Source organism: Ursus americanus, chromosome 28, assembly GCF_024610735.1.
Source record: "Ursus americanus isolate L20-20 chromosome 28, mUrsAme1.1.p, whole genome shotgun sequence".
In the NCBI taxonomy this organism is placed as follows: Eukaryota; Metazoa; Chordata; class Mammalia; order Carnivora; family Ursidae; genus Ursus; species Ursus americanus.
This window is the reverse complement of record NC_142154.1, coordinates 27,167,286-27,191,873: the sequence shown is the minus strand read 5'-3', so window position 1 is coordinate 27,191,873 and position 24,588 is coordinate 27,167,286. Positions and strand designations below refer to the sequence as shown.

The 24,588-nt window shown below is 35.5% G+C and overlaps 1 protein-coding gene across 8 annotated transcripts in view; it reads left to right on the top strand.

Annotated features, from left to right (window-relative positions):
• Positions 1 to 24,588, top strand: part of SCAPER (S-phase cyclin A associated protein in the ER) — a 514,000-nt gene that overhangs the window by 268,998 nt on the left and 220,414 nt on the right. For all 8 annotated transcript variants that reach the window (XM_045795116.2, XM_045795115.2, XM_087856756.1 and 5 more), the window contains one exon: positions 1,260 to 1,386. In XM_045795116.2, coding sequence (XP_045651072.2) covers positions 1,260 to 1,386 — 127 coding nt within the window. The remainder of the gene's footprint in view (positions 1 to 1,259; positions 1,387 to 24,588) is intronic.

Below are 24,588 nucleotides of genomic sequence, written 5' to 3'. Positions count from 1 at the left end.
TTTTCAAATGAGGATAATACTAATGGATTGTTTTCATAGGAGTACATAATATCATGTACATTAATGTTTTTTGTAACCTATGAAGTTATGGATATTATTAAGATTAAAGAAGAAATTTCTTATTAGTCTATTCATCATTAAATATCTGTTGAGTGCACTAATGTTAGAAGTAGCATATTAGGTGCTGTGGATAAGTCAGTGAACAGGTAGACAGGAGCCCTCTTTCATGAAGTTAAGACAGTGCTTCTGCACTGTTCAGTATAATAGCTTCTAGTCCTACGAAGATCAGAGTTGGAAAAGGCTGGCAGATGTTCAGTATCCAGCTTAATAAATTAATACATCAAGACACTGAGAATGGTGCTGGACTACAAAAAGAGTTAAACATTAGTGATTATTACCACTGCTGGGGTTTGGCTGGTAGGAGTTAACAAACAGAACAGAGAGGGAATGTAGCATGTTTGCCATAAAGTGACTGTAATGATGGCCTACAGAATCTATCATAGGTAAAAATAGAAGTGAGACAACAGGGAAGTAATGTATAGGGGAGAAGTGGAGAGATCTGGGAATGTGTCTGGTGAATATCTGTTGGTGGGCTACTTAAGCAAATAAGTGGAAAGGAGCGATCGCTCAGAATGAGGTATATGAAACAGAAGAAGGAAGGGCCGCAAAGAAATATTACACACTTTTCTCATGAAAGAATCCTTCACTCATGAAAGTCTAAGTAATGTGTGTTATTTCCTGGTGAAAAGCAAATAATTGCTCTAAACACAATGACAGCATCAGTGGCAGGCAATCCCCAAATTGCTTGTAAACTGAAACATGGGGAGTTTGACATTTTGAGAGTTTACAATGCTTACAACATAATATCCAAACCTACCTTGAAGATTTGAATTGAAATATGAAAACCTGTTGAGTTTCTTACACGCATTTTCTCTGCCATCATAGTCTCACCTCCCCATCTACAGTTCTGTTCTAATTCAAGTGTCACACACAAACTGTTGGTAGCTGCTGTTCTGGCTAATCCTGTGGATGCACAGTACTGTCCTCTAGTTCTATTTTGTGCCATGAGGACTAGGTTGATATTCATGAATGTAGAGTAATACCAGCCTCTGAGGTGTGGTTTGTTTCTTCCTCTTCAAAGCTGCTCTGTGAAGCAGTTTCTACTACAATAATGAAAGTAACTTTTATTTCAAAATGTTTAGGAAAGTGAAATAGTCTAATTCATTAAAGTCATTCTTCCCTGTTATTTTGTATTGAAGGCTTCAGCGATTAGCTAAAGATCTTCTAAAACAACTGCAAGTACAAGACAGTGGCTCATGGGCAAACAATAAAGTTTCTGCTTTAGATCGGACCCTAGGCGAGATCACTAGAGTATTGGAAAAAAAGGTATGTAACTGATCTCTTGCCTTGTTGGCCTTAATAGTTGTGGTTCTTTCTCACTATGACAAGACATAGGACTATAAGGCTGACTCTCATTTGTGTATTTCTTCTGTGTTTCCAAAAGCTGGTCAACCACTGATCAATGTGTTTTTTTTTTTCTCTCTCTCATTCTTAATTAAATTGGTGTTGCTTTCAGTGGTTTTAATTGAAATCCTCAATAGCAAAAATATGGGTCAGTCATATTTTTCCCACACAACCAAAAATAAAATTAATTTAATTGGAATCACAGTAATAAAGGTATACAATTTTATGGCAGAAAATGTAAAACTTTGAATTATAGAACTCACGAATCACAGCCAGATTTCCACAAAGCATCAATTTCCTTACTGTTTCCAGCAGAAAATTTGGCAGTTTTCCTTAATGACTTAGAGTCATTAAATGTTCTTGCCATAGTTAAAAAAATTCTTAATGATTTTTAAAGTATTTATTATTCAGTATAGAAAATTTTAAGTGTATAAAGAAGAAATAAATTCCCCGTAATACCCACTATCGACATTTTATTGTATTTTCTTATCTTTTTATTGTACATTTCTCACATTATGTTATCTGGCTGATTTTATCATAAATTTTTTCTCATGTCTTTAAAAATTCCTTGTGACCAAATGAACATATCACAGTTTATGCAATTTATATCACTTGGTTTCTAATTTTTCTATTTGATGTAATAGCCATCTTTGTTTATTATCTGCATTTTTTTATTTTTTTTGTTTTCTGGGGTTAAATTTATAATATTTGAGATACACAAAAGAATGTAGTGATATAAATAACCTAAATGTAGTGAACAGCTGTGAATTCACCACCCAACTTAAAAACTAGACTGTTCCCAGTATATCTATGGTTCCCAGTGATCCTTCCACCCCCATTCCCATCTCTGCTCCCTTTGAAGGAAATACTATAGAGTATTAAAGGGATATCTTTTCTTTTTTTTTAATATCTTTATTTTTTATCACATTTATAATTGTATTAAGTAATATATTATTTAGTTTTGCTTGTATTTGACCTTTATAAAATATCATAGTGTAGACATCTATGATTTTTTTCAACCAAAATTATGATTGTAAGTTTTATTTAAGCTTATAAATGTAGCTGTTTTTCATTTATTTTCTCTGTTGTGAATGAGTACTTCACTGTGTTAATAATACAAGTTTTTAATCCATTTTCCTGACACAGACATTGTTTTCCAGGGTTGAATGTGTATGGGTTTGTGTGTGAGAGAGAGAAAAGAAAGTGAGTGATTAGAGACAGTGCTGCTCAGACATTCTTGTGTCAGAGCAAACGAACAAATTTCTCCAAATTGGGGAGCCTCAGACTTTAGTCTACATCAGAATCACTTAGGACTTGTTAAACCTACCACACCTTGGGTTTCTAAGAATTTGTATTTCACAGGTGACACTGATGCTGCTGGTCCAAGGATCATACTTTGAGAATCATTGCTCTTGTCTAGGGCATATGCCTCAGAGTTCTCAGGCACATGAATAACCAGCTTCACAAGATAGTGTTCGGCTGCATTTTGGCGTCAGATGGTATAATCCTCTGTAGGAACTGAAAGCAGCGTACTCACTGAGTTATTGTGGCAGAGCCACACAGAGTCAGTTCTTCTGTATAACATCCCTTTCAGAGCGAAAGAGAGTTGAGAAACTGCTAATTATCAGACATGTGCTAGATAGGCGTGTTTGGAGGTTTGATAGACTTAGAAAAATCTCTATTTTAAAATTAGCACATACTGATTATTTTTATAAAGGGTACTTATACTTTGAACTAAAAGGGATTTACTTGAAGATACCACTATGTACGCCTTATCTCATGAATATTGTTTTAAACTGAAATAATCACAGAATTTTTGAGGAAAAAGTAAAATGATCTGTATAAGAAAGGTATTCAGTATGAAAATCTAAAGTTATTTCATTCACAAAGGGGCAATTTACTGGAATACCACTGATTCCTTATAATTTTGGGGAGAAAAATGTAGTCTGGCTCCCAGTCTAAATGGTCTGTGGCAGAAACCATGCTGTAAAGCTGTCCTCAGAGTATACACTGCAGGACCACCTGAGAGTCTAAACTTACCTACAATAAGATCCTTTTGCTATTTTTATAACCAGAATCCCTATTACCTAGCCAAAACAGACTCACTTTATGTGGAATTCTGTTCATAGAGTTATACTGACATTTCAGTGAAATTCAGCTGATATTTATGATTTCAGTCTAGGAATTGTAAATAACCATTCGTTTTTGTTTGGAAAACTGCCTGGAGTAACAAAATCATTAGAGCCAAAGCCAAGTACCCAGTGAAGGATTTGAAGACAGCCTAGAAGTGACAGGGGTGGGCCTGGTGGAACTCGGGCAAGCACTCCCTGAGGAATGGTGAGAGATGAATCTTGAGGTCTTTAACCCTCTTAATTGAGATCTCAACACACTGACACTTTCTGTTACTGCTTTGATACAGTTTTCCTTAGATACTTTTTCTAAAGTTCTGAGAACTACTTTAGATTTAACAGGTTAAACTTTGTGATGCACAAAAACACTCTTGTAATGAAAGAGATTGAGAAACTGAGGAAACATGCCTATTGTAGTACTAACTGTTTGTGTCAGGTCCCTTCTTTTTTTTTTTAATTTATTTTTTTATTATGATATGTTAGTCACCATACAGTATGTCATTAGCTTTTGATGTAGTGTTCCATGATACATTGTTTGCATATAACACCCAGTACTCCATGCAATACATGCCCTCCTTAATACCCTTCACTGGGCTAGCCCATCCCCCCCCCCAAAACCCTCAGTTTGTTTCCAGGAGTCCATCGTCTGTCATGGTTCATCTCCCCCTCTGCTTCCCCCCACTTCATTTTTCCCTTCCTTCTCCTAATGATCTCCCTGCTATTCCTTATGTTCCACATGTGAGTGAAACCATATGATAATTGTCTTTCTCTGCTTGACTTATTTCACTTAGCATAATCCCCTCCAGTTCCATCCATGTCGATGCAAATGGTAATTATTTATCCTTTCTGATGGCTGAGTAATACTCTATTGTATGTATATACCACATCTTCTTTATCCATTCATCTGCTGAAAGGCAACTCAGTTCCTTCCACAGTTTGGCTGTGGTCCAGTTTGTAGACCTTGCTGCTATGAACATTGGAGTGCATATGCCCCTTCTTTTCACTACATCTGTATCTTTGGGGTAAATATCTAGTATTGCAATTGCTGGGTCGTAGTGTAGCTCTATTTTTAATGTCTTGAGGAACCTCCATACTGTTTTCCAGAGTGGCTGTACCAGCTTGCATTCCCTCCAACAGTGTGAGAGGGTTCCCTTTTCTCCACATCCTCTCCAACATTTGTTGTTTCTTGCCTTGTCGATTTTTGCCATTCTAACTGGTGTAAGGTGGTATGTCAATATGGTTTTGATTTGAATTTCCCTGATGGCTAATGATGTTGAACATTTTTTCATGTGTCTTTTAGCCATTCGTATGTCTTCATTGGAAAAGTGTTCATATCTTCTGCCCATTTCTTGACTAGATTATTTGTTTCTTGGGTGTTGAGTTTGAGAAGTTCTTTATACATCTTGGATACCAGCCCTTTAGCTGTAGTGTCATTTGCAAATACCTTCTCCCATTCTCTCCGTTGCCTCTTTGTTTTGTTGACTCTTTCCTTTGCTGTGCAGAAACTTTTTATCTTGATGAAGTCCAACCCAAAAAGACTCCACCCCCAAATTACTAGAACTCATACAGCAATTCAGTAATGTGGCAGGATACAAAATCAATGCACAGAAATCAGTTGCATTTCTATACACTAACAATGAGACTGAAGAAAGAGAAGTTAGGGGATCAGTTCCATTTACAATAGCACCAAAACCCATAAGATATCTTGGAATAAACCTAACCAAAGAGATAATGGATCTATACCCTAGAAACTACAGAACACTGATGAAAGACATCGAAGAAGACACAAAAAGATGGAAAAACATTCCATGCTCATGGATTGGAAGAATAAACATAGTTAAAATGTCTGTGCTACCCAGAGCAGTCTATACTTTCAATGCCATCCCGATCAGAATACCAATGACATTTTTCAAAGTGCTGGAACAAACAATCCTAAAACTCGTGTGGAACCAGAAAAAACCCTGAATCACCAAGGAAATGTTGAAAAAGAAAAACAAAGCTGGGGGCATCACGTTGCCTGATTTCAAGCTATGCTACAAAGCTGTGATTACCAAGACAGCATGGTACTGGCACAAAAACAGACACATAGATTGGTGGAACAGAATATAGACTCCAGAAATGGATCCTCAACTCTGTGGTCAACTAATCTTAGACAAAGCAGGAAAAAACATCCAATAGAAAAGAGACAGTCTCTTCAATAAATGGTGCAGGGGAAATTGGCAGCTGTATACAGAAGAATGAAACTCGACCATTCTCTCACACCATACACAAAGATAAACTCCAAATGGATGAAAGACCTCAGTGTGAGACAGGAATCCATCAAAATCCTAGAGGAGAACATAAGCAGTAACCTCTTCGACATCGGCCACAGCAACTTCTTTCAAGACACATCTCCAAAGGCAAGGAAAACAAAAGCAAAAATGAACTTGTGGGACTTCATCAAGATAAAAAGCTTCAGCGTCAGGTCGCTTCTGACTTTTTGGGTTCTCTGATTCTGTTTAGAAATAAAGAGTCTGATGGGTAGTAAGGAGGGCATGTATTGCATGGTGCACTGGGTGTTATACGCAACTAATGAATTATGGAACTTTACATCAAAAATCAGGGATGTACTGTATGGTGACTAACATAATATAATAAAAAAATTATTATTAAAAAAAAGAAAGAGTCTGTAAGCTGTGTTGCGTATGTTACAGTTTTTAACAAGCTCCACCCAATTCTGCAAGAAATATGGTGGTCTAGGGTACTTGAACCCACTCTACCATCAAAAACATTTAAAAATACTGGGAAAAATATAAAGTAACTTTCTTAAAAGCACCAAATTGCTAAGAAGAAATTGAAGAATTACCAGGCCAAAGAAAAACCAAGAATTTAAGAAGTTGTGTTCAGTTGTAACTGAACCCCCCCCCAAGAGGCATTTGCCACACTCGCAAATTTGAGTTATGATTTGCAAGCCTTATGGAGTGGGGAACAAAAGTAAAAGCTTAAGGGCTGCCTAGGGTATGACATCTAATAGGTTTTCTGTTTACAAAGATAAGACCACCATAACCTATTCCTTGATATAATCATGAACCCCATTCTCAGAGACTGAAAAGAAAGTGCATAGTGCAGCATGCACTATGGCATAGTGCAGAAGTTATAACTATAATCCAGCCCTGGAGTAGACTTGCAGCCCAAATTCACATCACCTCTATCATTTCAAATGGTGGATTGAATTTAAAGTAATCCCTGATTGATTCGTGGTATCCCTAGGAACTTGGCAGAGGGAAATGCAAGTCCTCACTTAAAGAAGACTCCTTTATCCTGGGCCTCAGATAATTTCTATCAAATAATTTTACAAGAACAAATAGTCACAGTCCAAAAAAAGGGAGCACAAAAGTAAATAAATGATTATGAGTAATAGCAAGCAGAAACTAGAATTGCAAGGCTTTGTAAATACCAGTTACAGATTATAGAACTGTTTCTTTTCTTTTAAGGAAATAAAAGACTTGAAAATATCTACAGTTATGGACAGATTAGGTAAATCAGAACAGTTCTCCTACTGATGCCAATCAATAAAGTAGACAAAATATAAACTGGATCTGAATTGCTAATAAATTAGTGAAGAATTACTGGGCTGAGATCTGGAAACACGGCATTTGTGGCTGGGTACAGTTGGTGATCCAAAAGTAGATGAGAAGCTGAGTAACATTTTTGACATTGTTGCAAAACTGGTGGATTAAAAATGTAGTCTAAGACTATCAATGGTAGGGACTGTAGCAAAACCCCCATGTTTTTGGTTGAGATCTTAAAGGGCTGCACTAGGTGAGAGGGTAGACTGGAAGTATGCCAGTCATTGCACAGACCACAGCTCAACTTCAGATCATCTGAGTGGCTGGAAAAAAAAAAATCACAGTTGCTGGGGGAAAAAAATAAAAAAGTAAAGTGATCTTGGATTGCTAATACCTCCAGGTACCTAATAGAAGCAAATGGGAAATTCACTCTGAAGGAAGATTTTATCAATGTAAGTCTCAAATTATTTCAACAAAGTAAGTTTCAAATACAGTGTCTGACAGAGAAAGGTAATTAAGTATATAAAGGGGCAGGATAACATGGATAAAAATCAGTGGAAACAGAAATAGGGGCTATGCTTACTATGTTCAAGGATATAAGTATTAATTATTTTTTAAAAGGTATAGCACATTTGAAAAAACAGAAATTTAAGAACTGAACATTTTGGTAATCAAAATTAAGAAAACTATACATCACATAACAGCAAAATAAACCCACTGAAGAGAAAATTAATATATTCTAAGTCCTAAGAAGGAATCCAGACTAAAACATGGAAAGATTATAAGAAAAATATAGAAAAGAATAGAAGAGGCATACTGAATATAGTGAAGTGTTTAATTTACTATAATTATCCAGAAGGAGAGGAGAGAACAGGGCAGAAACAGTAGCTGAAGTGATTATCATTTAGAACTGTCTAAAACTTATAAATCAATCCAGAAATTCAAGAAGCCCAGTGAAGCCCAAGCAGTGAAAATAAAAAGAAATCTACACCTACAGACATCATCATGAAACTGGAGAAAATCAAATTATAAGCCAATCTCATTCATGAACTTAGATTCAAAATTCCTAAACAAAATTTTTGCAAACAAAATCTTGCAATGTATAAGAAGAATAGGATATCACAACAAAATTGGATTTATTCAAAATATTCAAGTTTGGTTTAACATTGGAAAATCAATCAGAGTTTATCATATTAATAGAAGAAAAGAAAAAAACGTGATCATCTCAAAAGATCCAGCAGAAGCATTTGGTAAGTTCAGCATCAAATCAATTCTTGATTGTAAACAAGGAATAGAATGCAATTTCCTTAATCTCACAGATTGTATCTAAAATAAAAGTATAGCTAATATCATAATAAGTTTAACAAGTCTACTAGGATACAGGAACAGTATATAAAAATCAATTTTATTTATATCATCATCAAAATATTAAGTATCTAGGAGTAAAAAAAATCATGTTCATGGATTGGAACCTTCACTATAGTAGTGTATCTTTTCTCCACAAATTGATTTGTAGATTTAGTATATTTGCAATTAAAATTCTTTATATTGTGCAATTGAAACTTTATTTTCTGGAAATTGAAATGCAGATTCTAAAATTAAAATACAGAATTTCAAAGAACCAATGATGGCCAAGACACTGTTGAAAAACAATAATATGGGAGGATTTGCTCTACCAGGTATCAAAACTTACTATAAAGTTGCAGTAGTTAAAATAACATGTTGTTGGAAACAAAGATGGCAGAAAAGAAGAATGGAGCATAATTAAATCATATACAGTATGGTCAATGCACAGTGTGAGGCAGTTGCTTATGTATATATAGAAAAAAGGGGCACTATAAAGCATTAAGGGAAAGTATGGTCCCTTTTGTAAATGATGCTATAATGATTGAATATCCTTATTTTTTTAATAAAACTTGACCCACCTTACATCATAATCAAAAAATTAAGTTCAGATGGACCTAAATGTGAAAAGTAAAAACAAACTTTTAAGAGATAACAAAGAAGAATATCTTCTTAACTTTGGGAGTTTGCCAGGACAAGAAAAGGACACAAGAGAAATTAGCTATATAGGGAAGTGATAAATTTGAGTTAAAAATCAGACATTTTATTCATCAAAAACAGTAAGAAGACAATAGAATGAAAGATCTTTATATGTATAACTCATGAAGAAGTGGAATCCAGAGTATATAAGGAATTCTTACAAGTTAATAAGAAAGAGATAAGCAGCCAGTAGGAAAATGGTAGTAGGCATTCCAAAAGAAGAAATCTAAATAGTCAATAAGTAAATGCAAAGATAGTCAATCTCTTTAATAATCGGAAAATTCCAAATGAAAAAGTCAGTGTGATGTTATGATTCACTTATCAGAATGGTAAAAATTAAAGACCGAAAATACCAACTATTGGCGAAGATCTAGAGCAATGGAATTCTCATGCACTGTGGTGATGTAAGTTGGTACTACCACTTTAGAAAGCAGTTTTATTATTGACTAAAGTTACAGGCATACACATCATATTTTCCTTCTAGGTCTATACCCTAAGAAAGCAATGCATATATGCACCAGGAGACACATATACAAATGTTCAGTGGCATTTTTATAATTACCAAATGTGGAAAAAGGCCCAAGTATCCATCAGCAGCTAAATATATAAATTATGGTATGTTTGTATAATGGAGTATTATTCAACAATAAAAATGAACTACAGCTATGGGTAACAACATGGATGTATCTCAGAATGTTTAGTGGGCAAAACAAGTCACCAAAAAATATGTTTGTATTTACATACATGTACATACATTCATACACAGTTTCATTTCCAGTTATATAAAGTCTAAGAATAGACAAAAGTACCTATATTGTTTTGGAATGCATACATAGAAGGGAAAACTATAAACAGAAAATATTTCTCATAAAAATCAGGATAATGATTATCCAGAGAGATGGCAATCATGCAATATTCAAATTACAATTATTCTTCAAATTGTACTTACATGTTTTCTCATTTTTCTAACTTTTCTGTATGTTTATTATGTTTCACAATGAAATTACATTTAAAATTCAAGTAAAATAAATTGCTCCAAAGACCCTTTTGTTGCAGAAATGTTTAATTATTTGAAATAAGAGTTTCTAAAACACTCTTACATATGCAAAGACATTTTCCTTGTTTGTGCCATTTTATTAAATTTGGTCCAAGTATGATTTGTATTTTCATTGACTTTTCTCATTACTCTGTGATGATGAACATTACATTTGAATTTGGATAGTAACAGCATCCTAGAAACTTTCTGTGGTTTATCAGTAACATGAGACATTTGTATGCTGTTACTGTAAGTAAACAGTTTAAGCAGATGGATTGGACATGGAGTTTTTCCAGTTGCCTTTCCTGACTTTTTTTTTTTTAATCCTGCCAAACTTAAATAGAGATTCAGCTGTGAATCTCTTGAAGCTGAATAAGCAAACCACATAGCTGACAGCAATCATAATTTGACCTGAATTGAGAGATGTCAAATCACAGTTGACTTTTTGATACCTATAGTAAACCCTGCCATGTTTCGGTGTGTTTGAAATTTCTCTTGAAAAATTCCACCAACAGATAACTGTGGAAGGTAGAAAGGTACAAGCTCTTCCTACCCCTGCCCCCCCTTTTTTTTCTGCTTTTTGCCAACTGAGGTTTCTGGCTATTTAACACATGCCTAGACGCAGAGCAGATAAACCAGTCGTTCCCGAGAGCTTTTTGTATCTAATTGTATTCAGAAAATTGTGTTCAGGTCTGGCTAGATACTGCCTGTCTTCCAAATTTCATGGTTTTATTTGGTTTTGCTTCTCTTATTTTCAGCTGGGATTCTTCAGCTAAAGAATTCTATCATAGAAACCTCTGATTTTGATCCCCTCACGTTATTATGTTCTCAATTTATGTATTTCTTTCTTCATGGCAGCTGATAAATAAATGTAGTCCAAAGTAAAATGAAAATGTTTCTTATACGTTCTTCAGCTAGTATGTATTGCAAGATGAGTGTAAGGAAAATTGAATTAATTATTACTTCAAGAATCTGACAGAGGTTTAATCTATACATGGTTTGTATTTTAAAAAAAGAAACAAGAAACATAAAGGAAGGAGTGTTTATGACTTTGCTTTAGATGGTGGTTACATAGATGTATGCAGTTGCCAGAATTCTTCAAACTGAACTCCTAAATATGTGCATTTTGTTATATGTAAACTATATCTCAGTTAAAACAATTAGATAATAATGATTTCAAAATAGCTTATATTATTTTTCAGATGGTGAGGCTTGCCTTTATAAAAACATACTGTTTAGTCATCTCATCTGAAATCACTTATTATGGCTTCTTTGTGAAGAAGATTCTTATTTTCTTAAGATTTATTTATTTATTTATTTATTTATTTATTTATTTATTTATTTATTTGAGAGAGAGAGCAAGCGAGTAAGCAGAGGGAGGCACAGAGGGAAAGGGAGAAAAAATCTCAAGCAGACTCCCCGCTGAGCATGGAGCCAGATGTGGGGCTCTATTCTACAACCCTGAGATCATGACCTGAGCCAAAACCAAAAGTCAGCTGCTCAACCAACTGCGCCACCCAGGGGCGCCTGAAAAGGACTCTCTCCTAAAAGCAAATAAATTTGTTATAAAAACTTGATGAATATTGACAGTGCTAGTTTATAGGGACATTTTCTACACAATTTGTGATATTTTCTATTATGATTATACAAATTAACACTTGCACAGAATAATGAATAATTATAACAGCAAAAATCCAGGTGATTAGTTGAGAAATAGAACATTGCTAGCATCCCAGAATCCTCTGGCCACCCATATTATTATTTTGCTATTCATACCTTTCTCTTAATATTTCATTAAACTATTAGTTGGACTTTCTTTTACTTTTCTTTTTTTTAATGTTTTTTTTATTATATTATGTTAGTCACCATACAGTACATCCCTGGTCTCTGATGTAAAGTTCGATGATTCATAAGTTGCGTATAACACCTACTGCACCATTGCAATACGTGCCCTCCTTACTACCCATCACCAGTCTATCCCATTCCCCCAACCTACTCCCCTACGAAGCCCTCAGTTTGTTTCTCAGAGTCCATAGTCTCTCATGCTTCATTCCCCCCTCTGATTACCCCCCCTTTCTTTATCCCTTTCTTCTCCTACCGATCTTCCTAGTTCTTATGTTCCATAGATGAGAGAAATCATATGATAATTGTCTTTCTCTGCTTGACTTATTTCACTTAGCATTATCTCCTCCAGTGCCGTTCCTGTTGCAGCAAATGTTGAGAACGCGTTCTTTCTGATAGCTGAGTAATATTCCATTGTATATATGGACCACAACTTCTTAATCCGTCATCTGTTGAAGGGCATCTCGGTTCCTTCCACGATTTAGTATGTGGACAAAGCTGCTAAGAACATTGGAGTGCATATGGCCCTTCTCTGCACTACGTCTGTGTCTTTGGGTAAATGCCCAGTAGTGCAATGGCTGAGTCATAGGGTAGCTCAATTTTTAACTTTTTAAGGGACTTCCACACTGTTTTCCAGAGTGGCTGTACCAACTTGCATTCTCACCAACAATGTAGGAGGGATCCCCTTTCTCCACATCCTCTCCAGCAATTGTTGTTTCTTGCCTTGTCAATTCTTGCCATTCTAACTGGCGTAAGGTGGTATCTTAGTGTGGTTTTGATTTGAATTTCCCTGATGGCTAATGATTTTGAACATTTTCTCATGTGTCTGTTAGCCATTTGTATGTCTTCATTGGAAAAGTGTCTGTTCATATCTTCTGCCCATTTTTTGATTTGTTTATTTCTTTCTCGTGTATTGACTTGGAGAAGTTCTTTGTAGATCTTGGATACCAGTCTTTTATCTGTAGCATCATTTGCAAATATATTCTCCCATTCCGTGGGCTGCCTCTTAGTTTTTTTTGACCGTTTCCTTGGCTGTGCAGAAGCTTTTTATCTTGATGAAGTCCCACAACTTCATTTTATCTTTTGTTTCTCTTGCCTTTGGAGATGTGTCATGAAAAAGGTTGCTTTGGCCGATGTCGTAGAGGTTGCTGCCTATGTTCTCCTCTAGGATTTTGATGGATTCCTGTCTCACATTGAGGTCTTTCACCATTTGGAGTTTATCTTTGTGTATGGTGTGAGAGAGTGGTCAAGTTTCATTCTTTTGCATGTAGCTGTCCAATTTTCCTAGCACCATTTATTGAAGAGACTGTCTTTTTCCTGCTTTTTCAAAGATTAGTTGCCCAAAGAGCCGAGGGTCCATTTCTGGGTTCTCTGTTCTTTTCCATTGGTCTATGTGTCTGTTTTTGTGCCAATACCATGCTGTCTTTGTGATCACAGCTTTGTAGTACAGCACGAAATCCAGCAATGTGATGCCCCCAGCTTTGTTTTTCCTTTTCAACAGTTCCTTGGCGATTCGGGGCTTTTTCTGGTTCCATACAAAGTTAAGGAGTATTTGTTCCAGTTCTTTGAAAAAATGTCATCAGTATGTTGATCAGGATAGCTTGAAAGTGTAGATTGCTCTGGGTAGCATGGACATTTTAACTATGTTAATTCTTCCGATCCATGAGCATGGAATATTTTTCCATCTTTTTGTGTCTTCCTCAATGTCTTTCAAGAGTGATTTATAGTTTCTAGAATATAGGTCCTTTACGTCTCTGGTTAAGTTAATTCCAAGGTAACGTATGGTTTTTGGTGCTATTGTAAATGAGATGGATTCCCTAATTTCTCTTTCTTCGGTCTCATTATTCGTGTATAGAAATGCAGCTGATTTCTGAATGTTGATTTTGTATCCCGCCACATTACTGAATTGCTCTATGACTTCTAATAGTTTGGGCGTGGATTCTTTTGGGTTTTCCATATAGAGTATCATGTTATCTGCGAAGAGAGACATTTTAACTTCTTTGCTTTTCTTTATATAGTTTTATCGCCTAAGAGTATGTCTGTAAATAATATATGTTAGTTTAAACATGTCTGGTTTTGAACTTTATGGAATGGAATGCTACTCTCTGTAATTTGGTGTCTTGCCTCTATCAAGATTATGTATTTAGGAATTTATGTTGTAGAGCTTTTTTTCATTGCTCTATACTGTTTGTTTCATCACTTACTACAATGATAACTTCTCCGTTCTGCCGTTGATGGGCACTTGAGTTGTCTTTATGAAAAAGTAGCTTCTAAACATGTATCCTGATACTCATGTGTAAGAATTTCTCTAGGGAGTGGAATTCCTGGGTCATGAGGTATGTATATCTTTAAATTTTCTTGATAATACTAACTTGTTTTCCATTTCACATTACTACCAGGAGAGTATAAAAGTCCTGTTGCTCCTTTCTTTTCTAATCACTAGGCATTACCAGACTTTTTAATGTTTGCTAATCTTGTGGGTATTAAAGTGGTATAGTTTTAATGTGAATCTCTGATGGATTTAGGCACCTATTCATATTTGTTGGCCATTTGAACTTCTTCTCTTGGGACTTGCATGTTCAAATCATTTGCCCAATTTTCTACTGATTTGTAGGAATTCTTTGTATGCTCTGGACACCAGCTCTAGTTTGTTCAAATGTATTAAAGGTATCTACTATTATTCAGCTGTCTTTTTACTCTCTTTTGGCTCCTTTGATGAACAGAAGTTCTTAATTTTAATATGGACAAATTTATCAATATTTTATGATTAATAGTTTTTGCTCTTCTTCATAAACTCTTTTCCTACCATGGAGTCAAGAATATCTTTATATTCATCTTGAAGTTTTATAGTTTTGTCTTTACTTTTAGTTATCCCCATGAAATTAATTTTTCTGTTTATTGTGAGGCAAAGATTTAATTTCATTTCTTTTTCCCAGCTGGATGCTTAATTTCTTGAGCACCATTTATTGAGAAGACCACTTTTCCCTTCTGTTCTTTGGCATCTCCTCTGTCATAAATCAAAGGTTTATAAATACAGTTGTTTTTCCTAGTTTTTCTGTTCTTGTACTTTATTCTCACTCCAGTTGTCTCTGATATGCTCTTAAAACCATCCATTAATTTCTTAATTTTAATTACAATATTTTATTTTCTCTGTTTAGAAAGCCTACTTTTCAAATCTTCTCTGTCTTTTTTTTATAATTTCTTGTTCTTTGTAGGTGTTTTCAAACTTACCCTTTATTTATACACAGAAAATTATGTCAGTAGTCTATCTCTGATAATCCCAGTATTTCATGTCTTTGAGTGTATGTTTACATTGTCTATGTTTTTTCATGTTCTTTCTTATGATGTCTTGTTTCCTTTTTAACCCCTTAATTTTTCATTATGTGCTACTCGTAATTGTTGAGAACTTTTGCATCTGTATTCAGGGGATACTAGTCTGCAGTTTCGTAGTGATTTTTTTGTCTAGCTTAGGTATCTGGATGGTAGTGCCCTAATGGGATGAATTAGGTAATATTCCCTCTACTTCTATTTTTTGGAAGAGTTTGAAAAGGATTGGTGTTAATTCTTTAAATGTTTGCTAGAATTCTCCAGTGAAGCCATTTGGTCCTGGATTTTTCTTTGTTGAGCGGTCTAGGATTACTAATTCAAACTCTTCACTTGTTACAGATCTATTCTGATTTTCTATGTCTTTTTAAGTCAGTGTTAGTAGTTTACATGTTTCTAGAAATTTGTCTATTTCATCTAGGTTATCTAACTTATTGGCATATATCCTAGTATATGTTGACCATAGAAAAATCTTAATAATCCTTTTTATTATTTTAAGGACATTGTAACATCCTCACTGTATTTCTGATCTTAGTCATTTCAGTCTTCCTTTTTTTTCCTCAGTCTACACCTACAGGTTTGTTAATTTTGTTGATATTTTCAAAAACCAACTCTTGGCTTCATTGATTTTTCTCAATTTTTCTATTTTTATTTTATTTATCTCTACTATAATTTTCTTTATTTCCTTTAGTTTTGGGTTGGCAAAAGGGTATGGTTTGGCTGTGGTTTGCTCTTCTTTTCCTAGTTCCTTAAAATATAAAATTAAGTCATTGATTTGAGGTCTTTGGATTTTGTGTTGTTTTTTTTTTAAGGAAAATAAATTTCCCTATGAGCACTGCTTTCACTGAATCCTGTAAGTTTTGTATATTGTGTTTTCATCTTCATTTATTTCAAAGAATTTTCTAATTTCTCTTGTGATTTCTTTTTTTTTTTGGCAGTTATTATTTCTTTAATTCTAGTTCCAGTGTAATTAACATAGTGTTATATTAGTTTCAGGTGTACAATATAATGTGTACTCTTAATCTCCTTCATCTGTTTCACCCATCTTGCACTCACCTGTCTTCTTTTAACCATCAGTTTTTTTCACTAACTTCAGAGTTTTTTTTTTTGGTTTGTCTCTACTTTTCTTTGTTCACTTGTTTCTCAAATTCTACATATGAGAGAAACCATATGGTATTTTCTTTCCTTTACTTATTTCACTTAGCATTATACCTTCTACATCCATTCATGTTGTTGCAAATTGCAAGATTTTATTCTTTTTTATGGCTGAGTGATATTCCATTTTATGTATTTAACCACATCTTCTTTATCCATTCATCTGTTGATGGACACGTGGAGTGTTTCCATAATTTGGATATTGTAAATAATGCTGTAATAAACACAGGGGTGCATAGATCTTTTGAATGGTCTTTTCATATTCTTTGGGTAAGTATCCAGTAGTGCAATTAGTAGATCATATAGTAATTCTGTTTTTAATTTCTTGAAGAAACTCCGTATAGTTTTCCACAGTAGCTGCATCAGTTTGCTCTCCAACCAACAGTGCATGAGAGTTTTTTCCTCCATCTCCTCACCAGCACTTGTTTCTTTGTCTTTTTCATTTTAGCCATTCTTTTTTTTTAATTTTTATTATGTTATGTTAGTCACCATACAGTACATCATTAGTTTTTGATGTAGTGTTCCACGATTCATTGTTTGCATATAACACCCAGTGCTCCATGCAATACGTGCCCTCTTTAGCCCGTCCCCCTACCCCCCTCCCCTCTGAAACCCTCACTTTGTTGCCCAGAGTCCATTCTGACAGGTCTGAGGTGCCCTTGTGATTTCTTATTTCACCCATTGGTTGTACAAGAATGTACAGTGTAATTTCCACATGTATGCGAATTTTCTAGATTTCCTTCTGTTACTGATTTCTGATTTCAGTCCCTTGTGGTCAGAGAAGATAAATTGTATAATTTCAGTCTTTTAAAATTATTTACATTTGTTTTGGGGTTATTGTATTTGAACAATTTTTAAGGATAATTTCAGACCTAATATAATGGTGTCTTCCTCTGGAAATATTTTCATTTACTTTTGTTAGGTGATAAGAGTGCCAGTGTTTCTGGAACCATCTTAATCCAAGTTCAAATTCTAAGGTTCCCAAGACCACATGGGTGTCCTGAACATAGGCCACAAGTTGGTTGATTGGCCAAAATCAATTTCATGTTATCATAAGGATGAAATTTTTGAGTGTCTTGCTTGGAATGGTTTACCTTGTATGATTCTGTAAATGTTTCTCATAGATTAGCAAAAGCAGCTTTGAGGGCTATGCTTTTGTCTCTTGGTTTTCACCTCCTCTGGATTTTGACTTGCAGTTCTCTCTCTGGTAATTTTAATTCATTTAAGGATATTTTTAAATGTTACCTTTTTTGGTTTCACCAAGAGGGCTTATCTTTATTGCCTTACTTGCCATTTTTGAATGAAGTAGTCCTTCTAGTGTCATTTTAAACCACATCATCAAAATGAAATATATAAGAGGATGGAAAGTTACTAAAATAATGTCTGTAATGGGTCACCTAAGTATTTCAGTCGGTTAAGTGTCGGACTCTTGATTTTGGCTCATGTCATGGTCTCAGGTGAGATTGAGTCCTACGTCACGCTCCCTGCTCAGTGAAGAGTCTGCTTCTCTCCTTCTTCCCCTCCCACCATTCACATACATGCACACACACACTCTAAAAATAAATTAAATCTTTAAATAAAAAAAATAATGTCTGTAAAATCCGGATTTGGAGAAATGGCTGTTCCCATTATCTAGTTGTGTGTGAATCAACCTGTTTCATATCAAGCCATGTTGCAAATCTTGGAAAACAGGTGTATGTTGTTTTCTACTTAGAAAAGTATCACATATGGAGGATTTCCTTTTTAAAAAGATTGAGGTTTGTGTTTGCTGACTGAGCATAGTGCAGGTCCTCATTCAGAAAATTATTATTTGGTTCTTGACTAGAACTGCAGAAAATTAGACCAAAACTGACTTTATAACTAAATCCCAGCTGCACACTTTTTTTTGGGGGGGGGGGTATTTGTTTTTACCTCTTAGAAGTAGGGAGATAATGGTATGCCTTGTGAGAGCTAAGCATGATGACCAAACTCACTATTCATCTGGTTAGGTGAATGCGTATCTACTGTGATTGAACACTTTCCCTTAGAATATTGCTAAAGGAAGATACTCAAAGCCATTTGACACTCCCTAGAGTGTCAATTTTATTCAGACATTAGAGACAAAAAATGATTAAAAATTTTTATACTCTTAAGTTTTTATCCATACCTATGCAAAAGACTATTTTAATATTATCTTTTGAAGAAAGGCAATTTATAAAATACTTTGTGGTAAAGTAGTTGATAAAGAAGTTTTCAACAAGACTTGTCAATTACATTAAGCAAGAAGTGTTGTGAACATGATATTTGAGAGCTAGAAGTAGGACCATGATTATGTAATCTTAATGTATTTGCTAAAATGACAATGCTAATGATAAAATTAAAAATAGATTGTTAGAGGTTTTCACTAATAAAGTTACTTGTTGAGTATATATCTGTTATAATTGAAAATAAATAAATACATAATAGTGTTTAAGAGTACCTGTTCACACAAAAATAGACACCTAGGTCAATGGAACAGAATAGAAAACCCAGAAATAAACACACAGTTATATAGTCAGTTAATCTTCAACAAAGCAGGAAAGAATATCTAATGGAAAAAAGAGTCTCTTCAACAAATGTTGTTGGGAAGCCTAGAGAGCAACGTGCAAAAGAATAAACCTGGACCACTTTCTTATACCATACATAAGAATAAATTGAAAAAGGATTAAAAACCTAAATGTGAGACCTGAAACCATGAAAATTTTAGAAGAGAGCACAGGCAGTAAGCTCTTTGACATTGACTGTAGCACCTTTTTTCTAGACATGTCTCCTGAGGCAAGGGGGGAAAAGCAAAAATAAACTATTCAGACTATATTTAAAAGCTTCTACACAATGACGGAAACAAACCTAAAAGGGAAACTACAAGATGGAAAAAGATATTTTTGCAAATGATATATTCAGTAAATGGTTAATATCTAAAATATGTAATTCAAAACCACAATGAGATACTACCTTACACCAGTCAAAATGTCCAAAATTAACAAGAAAGGGAACAACAGATGTTGGCAAGGATGTGGAGAAAGGGGAACCCATTCTCTTTGGTGGGAATGCAAGCTGGTACAGCCACTCTGGAAAACAGTATGGAGGTTCCTCAAGACATCAAAAATAGAGCTACCCTATGACCTAGCAATTGCACTACTAGATATTTACCCCAAAGATATGGATGTAGTGAAAAGAAGCGGCACCTGCACCCCAATATTCATAGCACCAGTGTCCACAATAGCCAAACTGTGGAAGGAGCCAAGATGCCCTTCAACAGATGAATGGCTAAGAAGATGTGGTTCATATATACAATGGAATATTACTGAGCCATCAGAAGGGGTGAATACCCACCATTTTCATCGACATGGATGGAACTGGAGGGGATTATGCTAAGTGAAGTAAGTCAAGCAGAGAAAGACAATTATCATATGGTTTCACTCATATGTGGAATATAAGGAATAGCATGGAGGACCATAGAGGAAAGGAGGAAAAACTGAAGGGGGGGAGACATGAGAGAAAGATAAACCATATGAGACTCTTGACTCCAAGAAACAAACTTAGGGTTCCAGAAAAGGAGGTGGGTGGGGGGACGGGGTAATTGGGTGATGGGAATTAAAGAAGGCATGTGATATGATGAGCACTGGGTGTTTATTCAATTGATGAATCATTGAAGATTATGTCAGAAACTAATGATGTACTATACCTTGGCTAATTGAATTTAAATTTAAAAAAGAAAGAGAATAGGTGATACAACTTAGTCCCCAAACCAAATAACCCAGTTTAAAAATGGGCAGAAGACATGGACAGACAGTTCTCTAAAGAAGACATCCAGATGGCCGTCAGACACATGAAAAGATGTTCATCATCACTCATCGTCAGGGAAATGCAAATCAAATACACAATGATATATTGCCTCACACCTCTCAGAATGGCTAACATCAACAGTGCAAGAAACAACAGGTGTTGATGGGGTTGTGTAGAAAAACACTCTTGTATTGTTGGTAGGAATGCAGTCACTGTGGAAAACAGTATGGAGGTTCCTCAGAAAGTTAAAAATAATAACTACCCTAGAATCCAGGAATCACACTACTGGAACATTTACCCAAAGAATACAAGAACACTAATTCAGAGGGATACATGCACCCCTTTTTATAGCAGTATTATTTACAATAGGCAAGATATTGGTGCAGCCCAAATGTCCATCGATTGATGGATAAGAAGATGAAGAAGTTGTGATAGAGATAGATAGATAGATAGATAGATAGATAGATAGATAGATAGATAGATAGAATATTATTCAGCCATAAAAAGAATGCGTTCTTAACCATTTGTGACAACATGGGTGAAGCTAGAAAGTATAATGCTAAGCAAAATAAGTTAAAGACAAATATATGATTTCACTCATGTGGAATTTAAGAACTGAAACAAGTGAGTAAAGGAGGGAAAAAGACAAACCAAGAAACACTCTTAGTTACAGAGAAGAAACTGATGGTTACCAGAGGGGCAGGGTGTGGGGAGTTTGGTTAAATAAGTGATGGAGACTAAGGAGTGCACTTGTGATGAGCACTGGGCAATGTCACTGAATCACTAAATTGTACACCTGAAACTAATATGACCCTGTATATTAACTAGCTAGAATTAAAATAAATACTTAAAAAGAGAACCTGTTCAACCCAGCATGTGCCATGAGTGATTTCACCTCTCAGTAGGAGTTGTGATTATTGAAGTTTCTGCTCATAGCACCCTGACAGTATTCCATCATGCTACCTCTCTGGCAATATTATGTTCTTGGGCTCACCTTAGTGATTGATTGCCTGATGCAGTGAGTAAACACTTACTGTTTTTAACCACATTTATATAAATCTAGGTTCTCGGAAATTGTGACAGTAAAAAATGAGAAATTGCCAATGTAAGGACCTTGATGCTAGCTGTCTTCAATTCAGCTCAGTTCTTTTCATTAGTAGAGTCCATGTCACATACTTTATATACTAAGTAAGACAGATAGAAAACTCTTTTCCTTCCCCATAGCATATAATATAAAACATTATTTCTGCTTAACATAAAAATAGAAGATACCATGAAAAAAGATGAAAAAATTTATTTTTCAAATAAAATACTCATGAAACCTTAACTTATTTCTTGCTGTTACTAGGTGTATACCGCCCCCCAGCCACATACCTGGAAATTCAGTTTTTCTGGCATTAGAGATTCTTAAATGGACTCTTGGAATAACTGCCTTAGAATAAATTAAATCATCCAGTTTGTTGTCCAGTCTGTTCCCAGGAACTATGAAGAAACAGGACTGTTGAAAGTTGTATGTGCTATGGGTCAAAATTGGACCATCAGCGGGAAGGTATTTAGGAAGCATGGGTAGTTATCAAAACCCTGTCAACAAACACTGTATTTAACACTGAAACATTGATATACTGTCCTGGAGGATCTGGCCAACTCAATATAGTAGGAAAAGGCACTGCTGATAACTGGCTGATATCTACACCCATATGGATTATTGAATGCCAGTGCTCCATCTTCACTGGTTGATAACTGTGTGTTATGTTTCTAACATACCTAGACCTTATACCTGAATGAAAGATAAGCAGGAATGAAGGTAAGCCCTGGATGAGGGCCCAGGTGAAGGGATAACAAAAATTGGTCTCCTAGGGCAAAAAGGACAGTCAGTCCTGTAGGCAGACCCTATTGGGATTAAGTGAGCCAGTTTTTTGAAACTGAACACTGCTGTGTCAAGGCATATCACAGATTTGTCTCCCCAGGCCACCCAGGAGATGGAAGGCGTAGTGATAGTGAAAGTGGAGGAGGAAGGTGAAGATGAGGAAGACTATTTCCAAAAGGAAAGAAATAGCATAGAATTATCCCCACCGTTTTTTAGTCCACAACCATGAATGAGAGAGCCTTGTTATCATCATATTTGGTTGCATAAAAAGTAGCAAAAGAAAAAATGGCTCACACAGCTGCTGAAAAAATTACTCCTCCAGCATATGTGCATATGGTAGGACAATTTTTTATGATAAATCAGCTAATAAATTAAGAACTATACCTTTTAGTGACAATACGTCGAATCTGTACAATTGCAGAATATTTAGAGGTGATGCTTATTGCACAGCTGCAGTCTGGGATAGATTTTGCAATCCAACTTGATGAGAGCACTGATATTGCAGGTTGTCCAACACTCTTGTTTTATGTCAGGTATGTGTGGCAAGATGATTTTATAGAGGATCTGTTGTGTTGTTTAAGTTGAAATTCAAACATAATTGTACTAGATGTATTTACTTTTTTTAATGTTTTTTTTATTATATTAAGTTAGTCACCATACAGTACATCCCTGGTTTCTGATGTAAAGTTCGATGATTCATTAGTTACGTATAATACCCACTGCACCATGCAATACGTGCCCTCCTTACTACCCATCACCAGTCTATCCCATTCCCCCACCTCCCTGCCCTCTGAAGCACTCAGTTTGTTTCTCAGAGTCCATAGTCTCTCATGCTTCAATCCCCCTTCTGATTACCCCCCCTTTCTTTATCCCTTTCTTCCCCTACCTATCTTCCTACTTCTTATGTTCCATAGATGAGAAAAATCATATGATAATTGTCTTTCTCTGCTTGACTTATTTCACTTAGCATTATCTCCTCCAGTGCCGTTCCTGTTGCAGCAAATGTTCAGAACTCGTTCTATCTGATAGCTGAGTAATATTCCATTGTATATATATACCACAACTTCTTAATCCAGTCATCTGTTGAATGGCATCTCGGTTCCTTCCACGATTTGGCTATTGTGGACAAAGCTGCTATGAACATTGGGGTGCATATGGCCCTTCTCTTCACTACGTCTGTATCTTTGGGGAAATTCCCCAGTAGTGCAAAGGCTGGGTCATAAGGTAGCTCAATTTTTAACTTTTTAAGGGACCTCCACACTGTTCTCCAGAGTGGCTGTACCAACTTGCATTCCCACCAACAATGTAAGAGGGATCCCCTTTCTCCACATCCTCTCCAGCAATTGTTGTTTCTTGCCTTGTCAATTCTTGCCATTCTAACTGGCGTAAGGTGGTATCTTAGTGTGGTTTTGATTTGAATTTCCCTGATGGCTAATGATTTTGAACATTTTTTCAAGTGTCTTTTAGCCATTTGTATGTCTTCATTGGAAAAGTGTCTGTTCATATCTTCTGCCCATTTTTTGATTTGTTTATTTCTTTCTCGTGTATTGACTTGGAGAAGTTCTTTGTAGATCTTGGATACCAGTCTTTTATCTGTAGCATCATTTGCAAATATATTCTCCCATTCCGTGGGCTGACTCTTAGTTTTTTTGACCGTTTCCTTGGCTGTGCAGAAGCTTTTTATCTTGAGGAAGTCCCACAACTTCATTTTATCTTTTGTTTCTCTTGCCTTTGGAGATGTGTCATGATAAAGGTTGCTTTGGCCGATGTGGTAGAGGGTGCTGCCTATGATCTCCTCTAGGATTTTGATGGATTCCTGTCTCACATCGAGGTCTTTCACCATTTGGAGTTTATCTTTGTGTATGGTGTGAGAGAGTGGTCAAGTTTCATTCTTTTGCATGTAGCTGTCCAGTTTTCCCAGCACCATTTATTGAAGAGACTGTCTTTTTTCCACCGGATGTTTTTTCCTGCTTTTTCAAAGATGAGTTGCCCAAAGAGCCAAGGGTCCATTTCTGGGTTGTCTGTTCTGTACCATTGGTATATGTGTCTGTTTTTGTGCCAATACCATGCTGTCTTTGTGATCAGAGCTTTGTAGTACAGCTCAAAATCCGGCATTGTGATGCCCCCAGCTTTGTTTTTCCTTTTCAACAGTTCCTTGGCGATTCGGGGCCTTTTCTGGTTCCATACAAATTTAAGGACTATGTGTTCCAGTTCTTTGAAAAAATGTCATCGGTATTTTGATCGGGATAGCTTGAAAGTGTAGAATGCTCTGGCTAGCATGGACATTTTAACTATGTTAATTCTTCTGATCCATGAGCATGGAATATTTTTCCATCTTTTTGTGTCTTCCTCAATGTCTTTCAAGTGTGATTTATA